Genomic DNA, 20,222 nt, shown 5'->3' on the forward strand with positions numbered 1-20,222 from the left:
AAAACAGAGCAATGGGAGCTTCAGAAGAAGGGTAAAGGGATGTAGTGCATTTCCTCTCAGCAGAAGGAGCGTGGAAAATGGAAATTCATCAAAGAATGGAACATGCATACAAAGAGCACTGCATATCAATTGCAATAGTACCACTTGGCACAAGTGAGTCAAGGAAGGACAGACATCATTGGCTGATGATCCACAATCTAGAATGTCACACTGCATTAATGATAGATTCTTCAGCAGGTGAATGCCCTCATTGTTGAAGCATGGCAAGTTACAATGGCAACGATTGCCCCAGAGGTTGGATTCAGCATCAGAACTGCAACAGATTTTCATTGCTCTCCATCTTGTACCATTCTTTGATGAATTTCTGTTCCCTAAACCCGTCCCAACATAATGAAATGCATTATACCTCTTTACTCTTCTTTTGAAACCTCCATTTCTCTGTTTTCAGCATTGTATGTGTTCCTTTCAATCAGTGCCTCTAGTACAGAACTCAATGTTTTAATGTACATTTTTGAAAGAAAATAGGCTGTTTTTGATGAGAAATATGAATTATTTGTTTCATAATGTCCAGCTTTTATGTCATATGGTCTATCATACAATAGATCTGTCGAGAATTTTAATGAGTGACCATTATTTATCTTTTATTTTAAATAAGGAGTAAAATTGTCACAATATGAAGTACTACTTGTAGTTTTGACACTCTACAGATAAATAAATGCTTTCATAGCTAAAATAGTAAATTTTTCTGCCATGGACTCTTTAATGGAATAGTACCACTTCTCCACTATAAGTATTGTTAATGAACCAATACACTCCTACCTTTCAGCTTATTATAAATTTTTGGCTGTGTAAAATGGATTGTTTAGTTACAAAGTTTTTTTTCAATATATGGTGTGATTAATACTTTTTGGTAAAAAGTCTTGCAATTGTGCAGTAAATGGAAGTTTTCTAGTGTGTGACAGTTGTTGTAGAGGAATTAATAATTTAAAAATTTACAAGTAAGAAATGTTCATTAGTCGCAGACTTTGTGACTTTATTTGTTGGGCAATATACATGCCTTTACTTTCTTTCTTTCTTTTTATTCCTTTTTAGCCTTGTGATATTAGTTGATTGTTCCCAAGTAATTCTACTATAGCAAATAACCAATTCATGTGGTTTTAGAATTTTGTTTCGTATTGTCAATTTTGTTTTATATTGTCCTCATAAACATATCTTGAATACTAATAATTTTACTCCAGCTCATTCTTAGCAGGCCTGTGTAATTCGTTTAGTTAGCTTGGCTCCCCATTATACTTTTCCTAATATGTTTAAAGCCCATGCAGTACAGAGATGTAAATGCACACTTCTAATATTCTATTTCACATTGCACATTTCATTGCTTATCATTCTCTCTTCTTATTTTTATTTTTTAGTGAAAGGGTACATTTACATGTGAAACTCCTTTTCTCATAGCAAAAAAAGTAGTTCAAAAAACATTTTGCACCATCCTTATGATCTCTTTTTCAATAGTTTTTGAGCACAAGAAGTACCTATGCAATGGAGGTAAAGCTAAACCTGTATTCTCGGTGCAGTTGCATGTCTCCAGTTGTGAATGGAGCAATGCAGTTTGTATACAGTGTTCCTGAAAGGGTCTTTTCAAACTTGGGATATGCTCACATTGTCACTTGCTGGCAAGAACATTCGTTAGGAAAAGTTGATCACCGAATTTCCATACAACATGGCAACCACTATTGTGATACATGTCACATTTAAGATGCATCTTATAGTGGTGGCTTGTGGTTAACAATAACAGCTGGTGACTGTTACACACAAATTATGGCTTGTGAGCACCCCACAATGAATTGCATTAGAACTGCATGCTACCTTTTTGGAGTTATCTGGCAGGACTGTTGACTCAGGCAGTGCTCAACCATTTCCACACAGCCTATGAAGCCTATAGATGTGCTTTACAAATAACTGTACAAACCCCAAAGCACTGTGTTATGTGAAGAAGGTGGCCAAGAGAACACCGGATTAATGGTGTTGGTTTTCATCATCAAGCAGTGTAGAACTTGGCTAATGCCTGGTAATAATTGTAGAAGTTCGACGCGCAAGTCGCTGAAGTGGCGTCGTATCGGAAGACTTGCACCCAGCGAACGTTTTACCTGGCAGGAGGCCCTAGTCACATGACATAAAAAAATTGTAGAAGTGTACGGAAGCAACCAGCTACCATTATGCATCTCAAGCATGCAGCCCATATGTTCATCAGAGAGGTGGGTCACTCCTGTTGTAGGAGAGAAGAGGGTCACTCATGTTTTGTGCTGATATCATGTATATGCGTTGGACACCTCTCATTGCTGTTAAGGGCAATTTGAGGGCTGTGCAATATGGAGGACAGGATTTTCCTGTCTGCTGTCCATCCTTGTAGTTAATGCTTTGGTGATGGGCTTGTCTTTGAAAATAAAGATGCACAAGCATGTGGTGAAGAAACTAATGCCACATGCTGCCAGACGTACCAGATACACAGGGAAGATACCCTCTTAGGCCCATTGTTAGTGCAGTCAGTTCATCTTCCTATAAACCTGCAAAACATCAAGCAGCATTACTAACACCAAAACTAGAACATTGAAAACGGCATGCTGTTAATTTGAAAATGTTTGTTGATAAACTCAAGAAAGTGAAGGTAGACTAAAACAACATAAAGGTTAGTTTGACTTTAGTGTTTCTTTTTACATGGGTGCCAGTACAAGACCACAGGGTGTCCCTAAAGTTTCCATTTTTGATCATCAGGTCGTTCCTCTACACCTTAATGACAATGTACTGCCTGTACCATGATGAATTTAATAAGATGACATGTGGTACAACGATTAGATCCCCACTGCCTCTGGCTGTTGCAGACATCTTCATGGAGAAAATTCTGACTCTATGACAGTGCATGCAGTTTGCTTCCTACAGTGTGTTGGCAATACTTTCCTGGTAGGGCCACACTTTGAAAATCCACTGCAGCAGTATGTTGATCACATTAATGATGCCCATCCCACCGTTACATTTACTGTCAAGATTGGAAACCAACAGAAAATGAATACACATTGACTGGTATTTGAAGGCAAATAGTTTTCACCATCTGGCACACAAGAAAATGATCATGAACACATAGGTACACAGAGCAAAGATTATTTTTGACAATGACCGTTTACTGTCTGAATTACAGAATGGGAGACATTGCAGGTGCTTTAAGGTGCTTTTCACAAAAGATACCTCATGAATTGGCAGAAAAGTCCAAGGCATCTGTGTTCTTTCCATACCATGGGCCAGTGACAAGCAAGATAAAATGTGTGCAGTAGACACATGGACTGAGACCAGTATTCTGACCCACCTCCAAGACAAGATATTTTATGGTCCATTAAAGACAATGTAGGCCTGTGAATGCCTGGTGTGTATGGTGTTCTTGAAAATGCAGCAGTATCTACATAGGCCAATCTGTTTGCACTATTGATGTATGCTGTGCTGAGAAAATACATCACATTAAACAAAGGGTGCTTGAAAAATCAGCTGTGGTTGAATATTCTTGTGAATTTAAAAAGGCAACAGTCCTGCCTCATGCGTCATCATGTTGTGGTTTCATTATAGGAGGTGACTGAGATTAGAATAAACCACAACAGTTTTAACTGAGACCAGGGGTCACCACTTAGTTGGACATGGGTGCAGGCTTTGAATATTTAGTAGAAGCAGAGACAGATGCTTGACACTTACTGGAAGGTGATGGTGTCAAATTCAAACATGGTGTCAGCACCTTCTGCCACCTGCTGTTACCCAGTCCTGCAGCAGACAGGAGCTGCTATGACCTGCTTATTAACCCTCCTGACCCTCTGTGGAGGTCCCAGATGCTGCTATCATACCTGTATAAATGGAACACTGTGACTGCCCTGGTGTTCAGTGTTTTTTTTTTTTTTTTTCTTTTTTTTTTTTTTTTTTTTTTTTTTCTTTACTTCTGATGGTAGTGACAGCTGTTGAAAGCTGAGCATTTTATTCAAACTGACACAGCTTGAAAACTGAGAAGATTTTGTTCAGTGCTTGAGAACACTGCAACCACCCCATGAACACCTTCCTCCAGGAAACAGGAATCAGTCAAATGGAATGGCCTGAAGTATCTGCTAATATGGACCTAACTGAGTATTATTGGGATTAGCTGAAACCTGCAGTGCATCATTGCAGGAACCAACCCTCCTCACACTGTGGATGACCTCAGTATGGCATCTGTTGATGAGTGGCTTAGGTGTGGGCAGCAACATCTTGACTAGTGTGTGGACAGCATATCAAGGAGGACTCATGTGTGATACAATGCATGAGGTAGAGAAATGTGGTATGGAATGTCACACAGTAGCAGGTTTTGATTTCACAGGTGTGCAAAGATTTTCACTTTCAAACAGAATGCCATTATTTAGGTTAGTGGTTCATTTTTAATCTGTAGTGTTTTTTTAATAAAAAAAAGAAGGCTTACTCTTTCATCCCCTGCTCCCCTTGAATACAAGGCCACAGCCATTTGCAAATATGTAGGTGGTGCAAAAATTTTTTGGGCCTTTTTTTAATATTAAGCTAATAATCAGTAATTGAAATCAGAGTGCAGTGAAAATAACATAGATGAAACGTCAAAGGGAAAAAATAAGTTACTTAAACAAAAACATTTAGAGGAGTGTTTGCAGACATAGAAATTAGAAATTTTGGTCTTTTAAAAGATTTCATTTTGACAGAAATAAAAAAGTAAGAACCAGGCAACAGAAAGATTGATAAGAGTAGGTGCTTGGGGAAAGGGCAACTTGTATCAAAAGCCATGTAAGTGTTGCTCTTATTTTGGGCACAGGTAAGTAGATGATGCCATTCCATCTCAAGTGTTTTAATACTACTTTCTCTATTTTTACTTCAACTTTTTGAAAAGAAGCAGTAAACACAGCATGATAAATTACCAAGCTATGATTTATACAGGGCTCCAAATACAGCAACTATTGGTCCAGCTCCACGAGTGAGAAGCCCAAGTTCCACTACATTACCAGCAACTCTCTTTCTGCAGTGAGTTATTTTACTAACATTATTGTATGTGCGTATTAAGTGCCAGTGTTTGAAATTAATATATTACAGAGAGTCCGAATAATTGTTGGCCTGTATCTTGCCAGCATAAGAAGATGTATGTATCAAGAATTTTTTTTTTCTGCTGCGCTTATTGCCAGAGTGTGATGACCCTTAAGGGACTACTAGAGAAGACAATTCATGTAAATAATGAAATTGAAAGTAAACACACATTTGGGACTCTTGAATTGGTCAAATAAGTACACAGAGAGAAGTTCTGTTCAAGAAGTTGTTTCAACCGGTCTATCGCACACATTACGGAATGTGTAATTACACACACTCATGAACATTTATTCTCCTACCATATTTTATTGTCACAGTTACTGCATTTTATAAATTCCTTCAGTATGATGATTTCAGTAAAATTTTAAACTACGATATTAACTCGACTTGAGAATTGACTTTGTGTCAAGATCCTTCTCCTTCCGTTGTTTGTGATAACTGTCACAAATTTGAAATCTGGTAGGTTGTAATGTAGTCTTTTAGTAAAATAAAGATTGTCAGTGTAATAAATGGACCATTAAATTACAACTTGCTGTTCTGCTTTTAAAGTTCTTAGCCAATACACTGACCAGAGATGATCAAATTTAAGAAGAATGAAATAGCAGTTGTTTAGTTCTTTTATTATGTGTCTTTTCTTTCAGTTTAGTTTATTTTGTTTACAGTTTTGTCAGTGAAAGGATTGCATTGTTGGCCACTCATTCCTGACCATTGATGTGTTTTTGTCTGTTGATCACACCAATGAATGTTCCATTTCTTTCTTAGCTCCTCCATTTTACTTTTTATTTCTTTTTTTCTGTTACCTTTTGTCATCCATATCAAATAGCAGACAGAGTTTGGGCCCAGATATCTTATTTGTTTAATCTGAAAGAAAATGAAAGTTGTAGGTACTGTATAATTTTCTGAGGGTTGAGTGATATGAGAGAGAGAAAATACTCAGCCTGTAAGTGAAAGACAATGTGTTTTAGATAAAATATGCACTTATTTTCTGATATACTGCTCTTTTTAGCCAATTGTGGATCAACTCTTTCTACTGTGCAACATCCACAACTCTAATACTTCTCAGTAAGTTCTGCAAAATACTTACCTACTGCTGCCATCAGACAACAGTTATTTCCCAGCTACCAATTTCTTCAGATGTGAACTTAGATATGGGGTGTGAGGACGCCATGGTTGATGAAACAATCCTTGCAGAAACCCAGTTTCTCATTTCTAAAGTACTTTTGTGAGCAGTACCATTGTCCTGAGGAAAGATGATTATTTTTCCTTTGTGATCAGGGCCTCTATTCATATTTTTCGTTAAGTTAGTCCAGAAGACTCTTGTAGTGTTCACCAGCTACTGTTTTACCTTTGGTAAGGTAATCAATAAAAAAGCCCCTTTTGCATTCCATATAAAAGTGGTCATAACTATTCTGGCAGATATAATAAATTTTGTCGTCTTTGGTGCAAGGATATAGGTTTCCAGCACTTCATTGATACCTTAGTTGATGAATTCACCCATAGTAACAAAGTGAAACATAAAATCTACAGAAATATTTTTAAAACAGTCCATACATTGCCAAGTACATTATTTTCACATTTGCTTTTGGTCACACAAAGTTTTCTCATAATTAAATCTTCACATAAAATGTACATTTTCTTTCTGCTGATATGGCGTCAGCTATTTCACACACATTTAGTTCTAGATGTTTCAGTATAATATTGTTAATTTGATTAATGTTATTATCTCTGATTGCAATTTTGAGATTTCATTCATGTGCACTATGTTCAGCAGAACCATCCGTTTCATGCGTGGTGAAAATGATGTAGCAGCTTCCTCATAAATATTGTCCAACTTTGGATGAATTTACATTTGTGATTTGCCATTGAAAAATGAATTGTTCAATGTCATGGTCGTCCAGTTTAGTATTGACTGAAACATACATAACATGTTAATTGTTGAAAGCTATATCCACAAAAATTATTCAATGAATAAAGTTATCATCTCACTTATGTCATTGTACAACAGTACCGACATAATAAAAGCAAAATTACAATTTAGATAATGATATTTCTGAGGAAGCAAAGAAATTTTTTTCTTCCCTTGTGGAAATCATTGTTTGACATTACCAATATATACAACCCAGTATTCAGAGAACAGTGTAGGGTGATATGAGATGACTGGATGCCAGATGATGTACTGCACATATGCAGCCTTGCAAATATAGACATTCTGTAGAAAGGAAGGAAAGAGGTTAAATTGTGTTTGCAAAAGTAGTTTTAGGTGTCGTGTGGAGAAAATATTTGCTGAGAACTTAAAAGTTACAAGAATGTAGCAGCTTTAGTATGCATTATTTTCATAGTTTCAAATTTTCTTGGAGCATGTAGTGTATCATGCTTTGATTATTTTTTAAATTTATTTATTTTATCTGAAGGCAGTTATTAATTACTCATGTATCCACAAATTTCTTCTTGTTTGAAGACTGCATCATGTTTTAAAATGGTGCACGATTGTATTAGCCCTAGCAATAGTGGCTGAAATGTTGGTATATCATTTTATAGCTGTCTTTGACCCAAAATAAATTTATAAAAACCGACTGCTGTCGCAAAAGTATATAAACATACATTACTCATAAACTTCATTTTTTCTTCAAGACAAGGCACCAGTTTGTCATGGCAAAAATTAGTGTTTGGTGAAGCCAAATGTGCAGAAATTATTTGGTGCTGTATGTCCCAGCATTGTCTGTAAAATCATATACACATTTTTTTCCCTTTTACTAGTATTCATACAATTAAAAATCACAAAAGAACAATATAAGAGATGAAAAAGCAGTTTTTCAGGAAATATCCCTTTTGTCTCTTAGAAAAGAAGTTCATTCACACCTCTTTTAAGTGTAAATGAAGTAAAACAAGTATTTTGATTAATGACACTCTTTTAAAGCTATTTTACTCAAATTCAGAATAAAATGCAATACACAACTCATAATTTTTTAATTAGTTCTGTATATATTAATGTTCGTCTCCTTATTGTTATTTATAGAATGAAGTGTAACTGAATGAAAAGAGAAATGAGAAAGGCATAGCTATATTCTTTATTGGGACTAAGTTCTTGAAATATTGAAGTACATGGTCCAGTCACGTTAATGTGACCACTACCTATGTTTGACATCAGTGTGCAATAACTACTCACAGAAAGCAGGTGGCAGCAGTAGTAGTAGTGGATGGTATACAAAGCATGCCTGTGGGATGCTGAAAACAGTGCAGTTGTTGTTGTAATTTGGGAGTGGGGCGATTTATCTGATGTTCAAAAGGGTACTGACATTGGCTTTTGGGCCAGGGATGGAATTTTTTCCAAAATGGCTGAGTTTGTAAACTGTTCATGTCATTTTGGAAGGTACAGTGATCAACAAAAGTATGCATCTATCCTTGGGGACAATTACCACCTCTACATGCAGTTTGGTTTTTCTCGGTGCAATGGCATCTACCAGCAGGACAGTGCAAAGTGTCACACTGCTTGCATTGAATGTGCGTGGTTTTATGTGCACTATGATGAATTTACCAAACTTCCCTGGCCACCAAACTTACCAGAGCTAAACAAATTCTAGAATTTGTGGGGCCAGCTTGATTGGGCTGTTTGTGCTGTGGATCCTCAGTCAAGAAACCTAGCACAACTGGCCACAGCAGTGGAGTTGGCATCACTCCACATGCCTGTTGGTACTTTTCCGAACCTCACTGACTCTTTTTCTGTACATCTCACAGTGGTCTATGCTGCAAAAGATGGTTATTCAGGCTTTTGAGGAATGGTCACATTAAGTAACTAGAGGGTACATTTTTGTAAGATGTGTAAGATCTTACTGAGGATGTTTCCTATTTCATGTTTATGTAATACTTTTTCTGAACTGAACATACATATGACTAAATTATTGAGGCTTTTGTGGCGACTCATTTATGTATTGCCTGTTGGCTTCTATTTCAGGATCTTCAGCCAACAGTCGCTAGCAAATTTTTTTATGTTTTGCCTCTACGCGTGGTTGATGTTGTGAAAGGTTCACCCTCCATTGCCAGTGGCAGACTGGAGTCAATACAATGGGCTGAGATATGAACCTATTGCGCTAAAGTCTGAGGGCTTTCCCCTGGTCATTATCACTATGGTTCTCCTCTTACTACCTGCAACTGCCATTTGCAGCAGCATGGAGATTCAGGATGTGTTTGTTTTGAGGCTTTCTTCTTTCTTGCTGAAACTGTTGCCATGTTTGTGAGTTTCTGTGGCTGCCCTGAAGAAGTGTGCATTGTAGCTCTTCTTCTCAGTGAGAACTTCTGTGTCAGCAAATTTTATTAAGTGATCCGTCTCACACAATGTGTGCTACGAACATGATTCGCGGGTATTCACAAGCTTGCTAACACTGTCTTCCTCCAACTTTGGCATTACAAATTCAGAACACTGTCTAGCCTATGATGCGTCTTTGCAGTCTACGGTGCCAGTGAACTTGAATTTAAAGTGATTTGTGTTATCAGTAACAGTAAAATATATTTGTTAGTAGATAGTTTTATGATTGAAAAAATGAAAGGTATTAATATTATATGGGCTATAAATTGAAAGTAATAGCTTGTTCAGAAGAACATGGAAACAGAGCAGCTGAGCGGCATTTTGGCTCTCCACCACCAGAAAAAACCGTTTGTGATTGGAGGCCTAGTAAAAAAGACTGCAAAAAATAAGGAAGACTAAATGTGTAAATAGAGGATGAATACGAGATGACCAAACCAAGAAGATGATAATTTTCAGAATTTTAAATGACAGTTCAGTTTTATAAACTAAGATTTTTTTTAGCCTGGCTGCAATCTAATAATAAAATTGGTAAAAATGTTATTTCTTAAAAAATTGCTTAAAAATTAAGGTGCATCTTATAGTTCATACTGTCTTATAGTCTGGAAAATAAGGTACTTATTATGCAGCAGATGGAGTGTCCACTGCTCCTCAGATTGCATTCCAAGAGTTGCTCATCACATCTGAGGTGCTGCAGCTCATGTATTCATCTTGCACATGTTACAAGTGTATTAATCATTTCTCTTTTCTGGCTTAGTTAATGACGACACTGGACTTGGCACCCTGTAAACTTAAGATACGGTAAAGCTACATAAGTGACATCTTTGTCGTGTGGAAATGTGGCGAGGATCAGCTCAGTGAATTTCTAAGATGTCTGAACAGTCTCTATGCCAACATAAAATTTACTATTGAGATAGCAAAGGATCGACTTCTGTCTTTTCTAGAAGTGCTGCTTACAAGAATTGTGAGAACTTGGGCCACACTGTGTTCTGAAAACAAACACACATGGACTCATATCTGAACAAACTGTCAGACCATCACCTAAGGCAAAAAGTCATATGCTTGTAATATATTAATATGATTGTTATGTGTATTAGATGGACATGTGAGCTACAGCACCTCAGACATGAGGGGCAACATCTGGAGTTTGTTCTGAGGGGCAGTGGGTGCTCCACCAGTTGCATAAGAAGTTTCCCATAACCTAACACTTTTAAAAGTGACACACTAGAAGGAGAAATGTTGGGTACAGCTTTCCTGCCATACATTCTCGGGCTTATGGGCAGAATTATCCATATATTGTGTGAACAGAGCATGTAAAATATTTCCAAAATGGACCAAGAAAATCAGAGAGGAAAAGGATAAAAGGGACCCTCTGGCAATGTTGGGAATATACCACATACCATGTTGTACATTAGGAAAGCCTGTGTTGCAATGACTGGATGATCCATCAATACCAGAATTATCAAACCAAAATGGTATTGCTGGTTGGGGCAAGTGGAGAGATTGGCAATTGCAGAGCACACAGTGTGAAAGCAACCACACATTAAAATTTGCTGTCACACAGGTTCTCACTGTGAAGAAGAGCTACCATACCCATCTGTTTAGGGAAGCCACAGAAATTCACAAACATGGCAAAAGCTTGAACAAGAAAGAAGAAAGCCTCGAGGTAAATTGATCCTGGATTCCTGTGCTACAGTGAATGACCATTGCAGGTAGGAAGGAGAGATCCATGGCATTATAACCAGATGCAACAGGCACATATAGGCTAATCTTTGTACATAAGCTCAACTCTTGTCTGCCACCAGCAATGTGGGGTGGATGTTTAACAATACCATCTACTCGAGCAGGCAAAAAATTAGGAAAATTGTTAATCATGAGTTGAAGATCATGGCACAGAAACCAGCAGTCATACATATGACTGTCCACTTCATTTTGCAAATACTGTACATGGCCAGTGAATTCAGTTTTGTAGGAAGCTTGCCTATATTACAGAATATTTGTATAAAATTTATTTTATAGACAATCTCCAGTGTCTCATTGCTCTATCAGTATTTCATTATTTCTAACTGTACTACATTTATACTGATATCAAAATCTACTATATTTATATATTTAGTGGTGAAAAAATTAGAAATTTTCTTCTTTTGCACACCATGGCAAGTGTAAGAAGCCGGTTGATACCTACAAAGATCAGATTGGATATTTGTGTTGATAACTCTTTGTCGTAACTGATAGCTTTAGCCTTAAAAATCTCTGATTGCACTTGGGATCCTTCTGAATTGCTCCGTTGGTGGCTCATCATCTGGAATAATATGGTATATTGTGCATTTCAAAAAATCTTCATGTCTCAAAAACAAAGTAATAAGCAGAAGTGCTGTAAGGGTAGGACACACGTATCAGATTCCACTGAAATACTGAAATAATTAAAAAGTGATTAAAGTGTTTTTATGTTTCTGTACCAACTGCTGTCTTTCCTCTTATTTCATCTGCTTTCTAATTTCTTTTTGTTATGTGATGCAACTAATTTGTTGAGTAACAGTCTCAAATTACTGTAGGAAATTTCAACATCAACATCTATCCCCCTGTTCATTGTTACACCTGAACCAGCAACTTCCAGCACGACAAAGATAGTATATAAATGGAAACCAGTTACTGATAAGGTGAGTTTCATTTTCATTGTTATTAATTCCAGAATAATGCATGTTTGTGCATGAGTATGGTACAAAATGAAGAGAATGATGTTAACTGCATGATATTTTACTTCTTGTGATAATTTTTGCATGAATACCACAGGAACTGTGGGTTTAAATTATGCTATAAACACAAAGTTAACTGTCTACTTTAATGTGTAACAAATACAATTATGAAAGCATATGACTGTGTTGTATTTGTTAGAAATAAGTTTAAAATATGAGTTACTCACATTTGAAGGATTAAAATTATGTGAAACCACATAGCAATTTTGTAGAAACACACCAACAGGAGAATTTCATGTAAATGCAGTTTCTTTGATGGAATAAATTCCTTAATTACCAACTAAAAGTGAGCCAATAGCAATTTTTTTCTTCGTGATATTATTTCAAGAAAAATTTAGTATGAAGAAGTTCTAATATAGTCAATTATGCAGATTTTCATAGCTGTGGATAATTTTCTAGTAATTTTGGCTAACAAATTGACTTTTCATTGTATAATTTTTTCCTGGCACCAGTGATCTGCATTCTCAAAGAATAGTGATCTGCAACAGGTGTATAACCATTACCAGAATTATACCGTCACCAGAGATGGGTGTTGTGTTAGCATGTAGTAACGTTATGAGCCAGAACTACTGACTGAAATGTATGACATGAAGTGCAGTTCACAATTCTAATTCAGCTGCTGTCCCTGTTAGCATTGTGTTTTGTTCTTTTGATTCCAAATGTTTACAGAACCCCATGTGTTACTTCGACACATACAAAAGTGGATCTTGTTCACCTTTGGCTGTTATCAGACCCATGCTGATTGTCATCTTATTCCCTTAGGCAAGATTTGCCGAGTAGAGTATCATTCATAGCTGGTATCAATTTAACCTTAAATGCCACTATTCATTTATCCTCAGCCATATGAACATTTACTGTTGCTGGTATGGTGACTTGTATGAATTCAGTGTAAACTGTGTTACTTATATATTCTCCATTTCTCATAACTAAAATATCAAAGAAACCAAATTAATGATATTTGTATCTAAATATTAACACAGAAATTGCTGATAGTCAATCTACACCTTAATACTGTACTTGTCTGTGGTAACATCATCATGTTGCTCACTACACTTTGCCAATACTTGGCATTTGTGCCAGTGAAATGTCTGCTGATGAGAAGTACAAATGTTGGCATAAAAACTCAGAAAATTATCCTGTATGTAACTGTTCACTGTAGGGAAAGTCAGATATATAATGTGAGTGCCTTGTAACAAGTAAGTGAGATAGGAAAAAAGTTTAAATGCTTCTTATGTATCCCATTAGTTGCAAACTAGATTCCATTTTGTAGCATAATGTAAGAAAAATCTGAATTATCTAAAATCTCAGGCAACACTAGAATTCAAAAGGGTATATTGCTTAGTGGATAATCAACAAAATGAAAAGGATAATTGCTACTCACCACATAGAGGAGGTGCAAGTCACAGGTGGTTGCAGTGGAAAAGACTGCTAAACATTTAAGGTTTTGCTAAAAAAAAGTGTTTTTTCTGAAACAGAAAACACACATATGCATCCTCACAAGCATAACTTAAACACATGCAGCCACTGCCTCCAGTCACTTGGGCCACAGCATCCAGAGACAGTGGTCATGTGTGTGTGTTACGCTTTCGTGACTCGCGTGTGTGTGTGTGTGTGTGTGTTTGTGTTTTTTTTAAAAAAAAAAGCTTTTTTTGTCCAGAAACTTAAATACTTAGCAGTCTTTTTAATTATGCCCATCTGTGACCTGGCACCTCCTCTATGTGGTGGCTATCCTTTTCATTTTGTTGTTATTCCATTTTCATTTTGTTGTTATTCCATCGTGGACTTTCCATTTGTGGAATATCATTGATATATATAGTAATAAATACAGTGAACCAAGAACATAACATTGCATTATCCCAAGCTTTTCACCACTTCACCTAGATTCATATTTGTTTACAGTTCGTTAATGCTGGGGAAACATTTTGCTCAATTTTTTGAATTTGACTGGAACATTTGATAAACTTTCATTTAATTCTATAGAGCTAGAATTAAGCAAGACTATACCATTTTACATACAGTGAGATGCTTTTTTTCACTGAATGGTGTAAGTGCCGCATTCATAAAGAATAAATTAATTTCATATTACTGAAACTTTCCTGAAGCCAAACTGCAAGTGTGACAACAAATAAACGTTTAGTGTCTGCTTTCTGAATGCAGTGAATGAGCATCTTTCATAATACAATTTGTGTGGTTGTCATATTGTAGACCCTGAGATAAGGAGAGGCGGGAGGGTTTGTTTGAAAACACTAGCAAGTAAACAAGTATGTTTATGAGAGCTGAGTTCACTGCAAATATTTAAGTGAACATCCAGCTGACATTGCCTCTGATCAAATTTAATAAAACAACAAGCAACATAACAGTATGGCACAGTGTACGCATATTCCATTGCAATCTGTAATGTGTTAAGTGTCAGATGTAAACAGAAGGAAAAGTTTAAAGACAATGTTTTCAAATAAAATAACTCATTGAATTGGTAAAGGATTCTGTAAAAGAGGTGAGATAATGGTCGAATTTATCATCAGCATGAAGCTTTATATAAAAGAATTTGTAGGAGGATAAGAAAAAATCAATGTGGAATTAAAAAGAAAGTATCTCAAATTTTTAATATACATCTGGTGATGGCCAAAACTCACATGGTAGAAGTTCATATTTGTTTATTATTATTAAACATTGGGAAGTCCAGGATCGAACAACAACAATGTGAAAGGATAGATCACTACTCACCATGTAGAGGAGGTGTTGAGTTGCAGAAAGGCACAATGGAGAAGACTGCTAAAATATTAAAACTTTTGGACAAAGTCTTTTTTTACAGTAGAAAACACACACACAGAAATTCACACAAAAATAGCTCACAAACACACAACCACTGTCTCAGGGTGCTAGGACCTGACTGTGACTGCATCGGAGAAAGCAGCAATCCACTGTCCACTGGGATCCCAGTTCTAGCTCCCTGACATAGTGGCCATGTGTGTGTGTGTGTGTGTGTGTGTGTGTGTGTGTGTGTGTGTGTGAGCTGTGCTTGTGTGAATGTGTGTGTTTTCTACTGCAGAAGAAGGACTCTGCCTGGAAGTTTTAATATTTTGGCAGTCTCTTTCATTGTGTCTGTCTGTGAATAAATGCCTCCTTTACATGGTGAGTAGTAATCTATACTTTCCATACTGTTTAATATAAAACTGTGTGATTAGAATAACCTTCAGATATTACTGTAACTATTAACACAATAGCTAGTCATCATCTAGAAAAAACACTACTTGTGATAAAACAGTGGCTGTTATACTGATCCCTTAGCATGGGATGTACTGATTTAAATATGTGATAAGGATGTAGTGATAGATAACACTTTGCTTTTGGTTCAGTGGGAATTAAACTTTGTAAAAAAATAAATGTATAAAAAGTTAAAAGAATGAGTTAAAACAATTTATACTCTTTAAACATTAAATCATTTATCTTTAGTAAATGTATAACTCCATCTTTAATTTTTCTAAAAAAATCCTCTTCATTATATTGACAGCAAAATCTTGTTGAAAAGACCACCGACAATGCCATATCCTCAACAAAAACTGAAAAACTGAACATTGCTACACAGTTGCCCATACAAACAAATGCTCAGACAGTCCCTTCATCAACTGTGAGCAGTACTGAAGCAACATTACCATTGTCATCATCAACCATGACTGTATCCCAGATCACAGATAACATATTGCGTGGAGTACCTAAACTTGAGACTGCTGCTACCATTCTATCTGGCATCAGTAATCCACAAGAGATGACAACCCCAGTGATCAGTGCAAGTGAATCAACAAGCAAACTATCCACAGTTGAAAGGATTGGTAGCACACTTTTACCATCAGTGCCAACGATGAAAGAAAGAGTAGCTACTAGTGCTAGAGTAACCACAGAAAGATTCTTGTCACAACCAGCAACATCACCATCACCTCCGCTGAGTATTAGAGGCTTGATTTCGAGGGTTCTGGTAAGTACCTGTACATTGGTAATCTGGAACAAATAACTGTTACAATAAAATCACCAATAAAAACAAATTACTAAAATAAATACATGCAAAATAAAAGGTGTCTTGTGAAGTTATAAGTTAATGTACTGAAAGTTTGCTTGTTTTGCGTAACAGTGAAAATAATACAATTCTTCCAGAATGAATTTTTCACTCTTAAGCATAACATTTGCTGATATGAAACTTCCTTGCAGATTAAAATTATGTGCCAGACAGATACAAACTTGGGACTTTTTTCTTTCACAGCAGAGGCAAAGGTTCCAAGTCTGAGTCTCAGTCTGGCACACATTTTTAATCTGCAAAGTAGTTTCATATACCTCTTGCTTTGAAGGACGATTCTACAGTACTCAGATCAGTAGGTATTTGGTGCTCACTGAGAATGTTGATATAGAAACATATTAATCTAGATGCTGGCGGTGAATTGTTTTTGCACTTGTGACTTTTACATTAGTGTTGTCGTTTTACATGTGTTTGACTATATGGAATTTACTTTGTTAGTTTAATGAGTGATGAGGCAGTCATAAGGGCTTGGTACAGCTTACAAATCTTATGTTCAGTAGCTATTCCAGATTAGCAAATGCCATACCTTCCCTGGTAAATATTTTACAACAACGAAATTGATTCCCTATGCGCCCCCCCCCCCCCCTCCCCCCTTCTACCCTCTTGTACCCCCTCTCCACTGCCAATAAGAGATATTATTCAGAAGTCATACAGGACTTGAGTAGGAAGAACTGATTGGTTTAAGAATTTTGTGGGGAGTAGACAAGTAAGTGTGGTGTCTCCATTATTGTTTTTAGTGGTGATGGATGAAACAGTAAAACAGACAAAAGTTGCTTATAGAAGAAGAGAGATGAAGTTACTGCTACCTACTGCTTATGTTGTGTTGTGGGAAATTAACAGAAAGGATGTACAAGAGCAGCTGGACATAACTAAATGAAAAAGTTGGGAAATGAGGCATGAAATGCCCTATGGACAAAAGTAATATTATGGTGGTAACCAGGAAAGATGCAGGAGGGAAATGAACAATTAATATTAAAAGGAAGGAAATTGAAATTGTGGACAGTTTCAGTAATTTAGGAAATGAGATAATGCAGAATGCAAAGGTGGAGGCTGAAATTAGCCAAAGGTGTAACAGAGCAATGCAATTTGCAAGGGTATGAGGAGCTTAGTCTGGGAAAGGGAGCTGCCAATGAAATGTATGTAAGTGCTGCACAAGACGTACTGTACAGACATATGGATATATGCATCCAAACTAGTGAAATGAAATTACAAAGATGTACTTTAGGAAAAATGAGGAGAGACAGAGTGAGAAATGAAGATGAAAAAAAAGGAAATTGGATTAGGAAAGTTGAATGACATACTTGAGAAGAGTAGGTCAAAATGGTTTGGACATGTAAAGAGAACGAAAGGAATGTCAAAACAAATGATGGAGGCCTAGTTTGAGAACAAGAAGGAAACCCAGAACAAGGTGGATTGATTTGATCAAGACCAGTATAAGACGAAGGAATCTGGACTGAAACAAAACAGTTACAGAAGAAGAATGGTGGAAAGTGGAGAAGTACCATAAGTGTCCCATCCCACCTTGATGGTGGATAACAGGAAACAAAGATGACAATGAACTTTCAAATATTGACAGTGGGGATACTCTCTGTCGTGATGTGTTCAGTGCCTGTCATCTCCACACATTCAATTAATATAGTGATGTGTCAGTTATATATTTGTTCTCTTTTCCTTGAGCACTCACATGAAATTATAAAATATTATGAAAAGGATAGTTCCTACTTGCAATATTACAAAAAGTTTGATTTCACAAGAAACTATGTTTATTTCCTTTGACAATCTGCTTGTAAGAAGATGTAAACAGAAACTACAAACAAACAAAATTGAGCAAGACCCACTGCTCATGCACCGATGAATGATTGGTGAGACATAGACACTAGCATTCACACTGCTGCTCTTTTTTTAGATTTAGTGCAAAGACTCCCTCTCTGAGTGGTGAAATGGTTGCAGAGGCAAGCATTTGGTAGTCTGTGTAATTATGTGAGGGGAAGAACATTTATTCTAAATCTGGGAAAAGATTAAGAATACAAAAGCTAAAGCAAATTTCGAAATTTCAGTATGCCTATACATCATCCGCCATTCATCTGCAGATGAGTGTTTATGCTAATCTCTTACTTTTTGACTCTCTTCTGGACTTCTACTATCATAGTAAATTAACATTTATTTATCATTTTTACAGGGAAATATTACACCAAACTTGTCAACAGCTTCAACTATTGGAAAGTCTACTGCATCTCCAGTAATGACAGTGACAGCCAAAAGACAGCTGACAACTATGACATCACTACCAGTAAGTTCCTACATAACTGAAAGACTGGTGACAGTAACTCCTGTTGCCCCACTGACAAATAATTCATCTTCAAAACCTGTTGACATGTCATCTGCATCTGTAGAAACTAAAACAGTTGCTCTGACCACTAAACCAGCAACTTCACAACCGACCACTGCTAAGGCTGCACCTGCCACAGTAACAACTATTAAGACAACAACCAAAGCTACAACTGTGAAACCAGCTATTGTGACCATTGCTACATCTCTCATGACAACAACTTTGAAACCTACCAACCACAAGTCATCAACCTCTAAACCCTCTACACCAAAGCCTACAACTTCCAAACCTACCACAGCAAAGCCAACAACTCCCAAAGCAACCACACCAAAGCCAACAACTCCCAAACCTACCACATCAAAGCCAACAACTCCCAAACCTACCACACCAAAGCCAACAACTCCCAAACCTACCACACCAAAGCCAACAACTCCCAAATCAACCACACCAAAGCCAACAACTCTCAAACCCACCACAGCAAAGCCAACAACTTCCAAACCCACCACAGCAAAGCCAACGACTTCCAAACCCATCACACCAAAACCAACAACTTCCAAACCCACCACTCCAAAGCCCACTACTTCCAAACCTATGACACCAAAGCCAACAACTTCCAAACCTGCTGCACCAAAGTTAACAACTTCCAAAACTACAGCACCAAAGCCTACAACTCCCAAACCAACCACACCAAAGCCAACGACTCCCAAACCCACCACTGCAAAGCCAGTGACTTCTAAACCCACTACACAAAAGCCTACAAGTTCCAGACCCACCACACCAAAGGCAACAACTTCTCAGCCAGCAGCACCAAATCCTAATACTTCTAAACCAACACAAAAAATTACCCGTCCACTGGAAAATACCATATCCACAGTTGCTCAAACTACTTCTGACTCAACTTCCGCAACTTATACTCCACCTCCTGTTACTTCTCCTAGAAATTCACTTGCATACTCATCACTGAACACTGTGGAATCAGGCATAAAACATGTAGAAAGTGAATCTGTGCATGAAAGAAATAGCTGGCAGACACTAGACAGACAAGGTCGTCTAGAAGAACTCTCTCTTCTTAATATTCTGGTAAGTGATATATTATTCAATTATTAATTTTTGATTTAATGAAATAATTATACTAAAAGTTAAAACTTATCTAATCAGATATATTGTTTAATTCATCAATAAAGGCTGAAAATCACTGTGTGAAATATATTTTCTTTGTTCCTAAACTAATAATGTACTTGCTGAAATAGAAAAACAGCAAATATACCAAGTTAATGTATACCATATTCTGTACATGAATTTCTCCCCTTTATTTATATAACAGTACCAGTAGAAAACTTTTAATACTTGTTCAGCCTGCTTTACTCTATAATTTCGTTGTAGAACTGTCATTTGCTTATGAGTGGAGTTGTGCAGTTGGTTTCCTTCTCATTGTGCCCACTGAAAAATAGTTGTTATTTACGTAAAACCTATTTCAGTTTTATGTGGAGTTTTGTTTGATTTGCTGAGCAAACAGTAAAATTGCCATAATTTATTATCTTATAAAACAGTAAAGAAATATTGGACAAGAAACCGTAGGTAGCATGACTGTAAGATTAGTAAACAATAGGCTAGTTTGGCTGATGACAAAAATGTGTGAAGGAAAGCATTCTGGATTGAATT

General features: G+C 36.7%; 1 protein-coding gene across 4 annotated transcripts in view; it reads left to right on the forward strand.

Moving 5' to 3' along the window:
• Positions 1 to 20,222, forward strand: part of LOC126175602 (mucin-17-like) — a 207,199-nt gene that overhangs the window by 57,052 nt on the left and 129,925 nt on the right. For 2 of the 4 annotated variants that reach the window (XM_049922476.1, XM_049922475.1), the window contains exons 4-7: positions 4,963 to 5,046; positions 11,962 to 12,066; positions 15,674 to 16,135; positions 18,411 to 19,640. In XM_049922476.1, the coding sequence (XP_049778433.1) occupies positions 4,963 to 5,046; positions 11,962 to 12,066; positions 15,674 to 16,135; positions 18,411 to 19,640 (1,881 nt within the window). The remainder of the gene's footprint in view (positions 1 to 4,962; positions 5,047 to 11,961; positions 12,067 to 15,673; positions 16,136 to 18,410; positions 19,641 to 20,222) is intronic. The other 2 variants (XM_049922479.1, XM_049922477.1) reach the window with 2 other exon arrangements.

This window comes from Schistocerca cancellata, chromosome 3 (genome assembly GCF_023864275.1).
Source record: "Schistocerca cancellata isolate TAMUIC-IGC-003103 chromosome 3, iqSchCanc2.1, whole genome shotgun sequence".
In the NCBI taxonomy this organism is placed as follows: domain Eukaryota; kingdom Metazoa; phylum Arthropoda; class Insecta; order Orthoptera; family Acrididae; genus Schistocerca; species Schistocerca cancellata.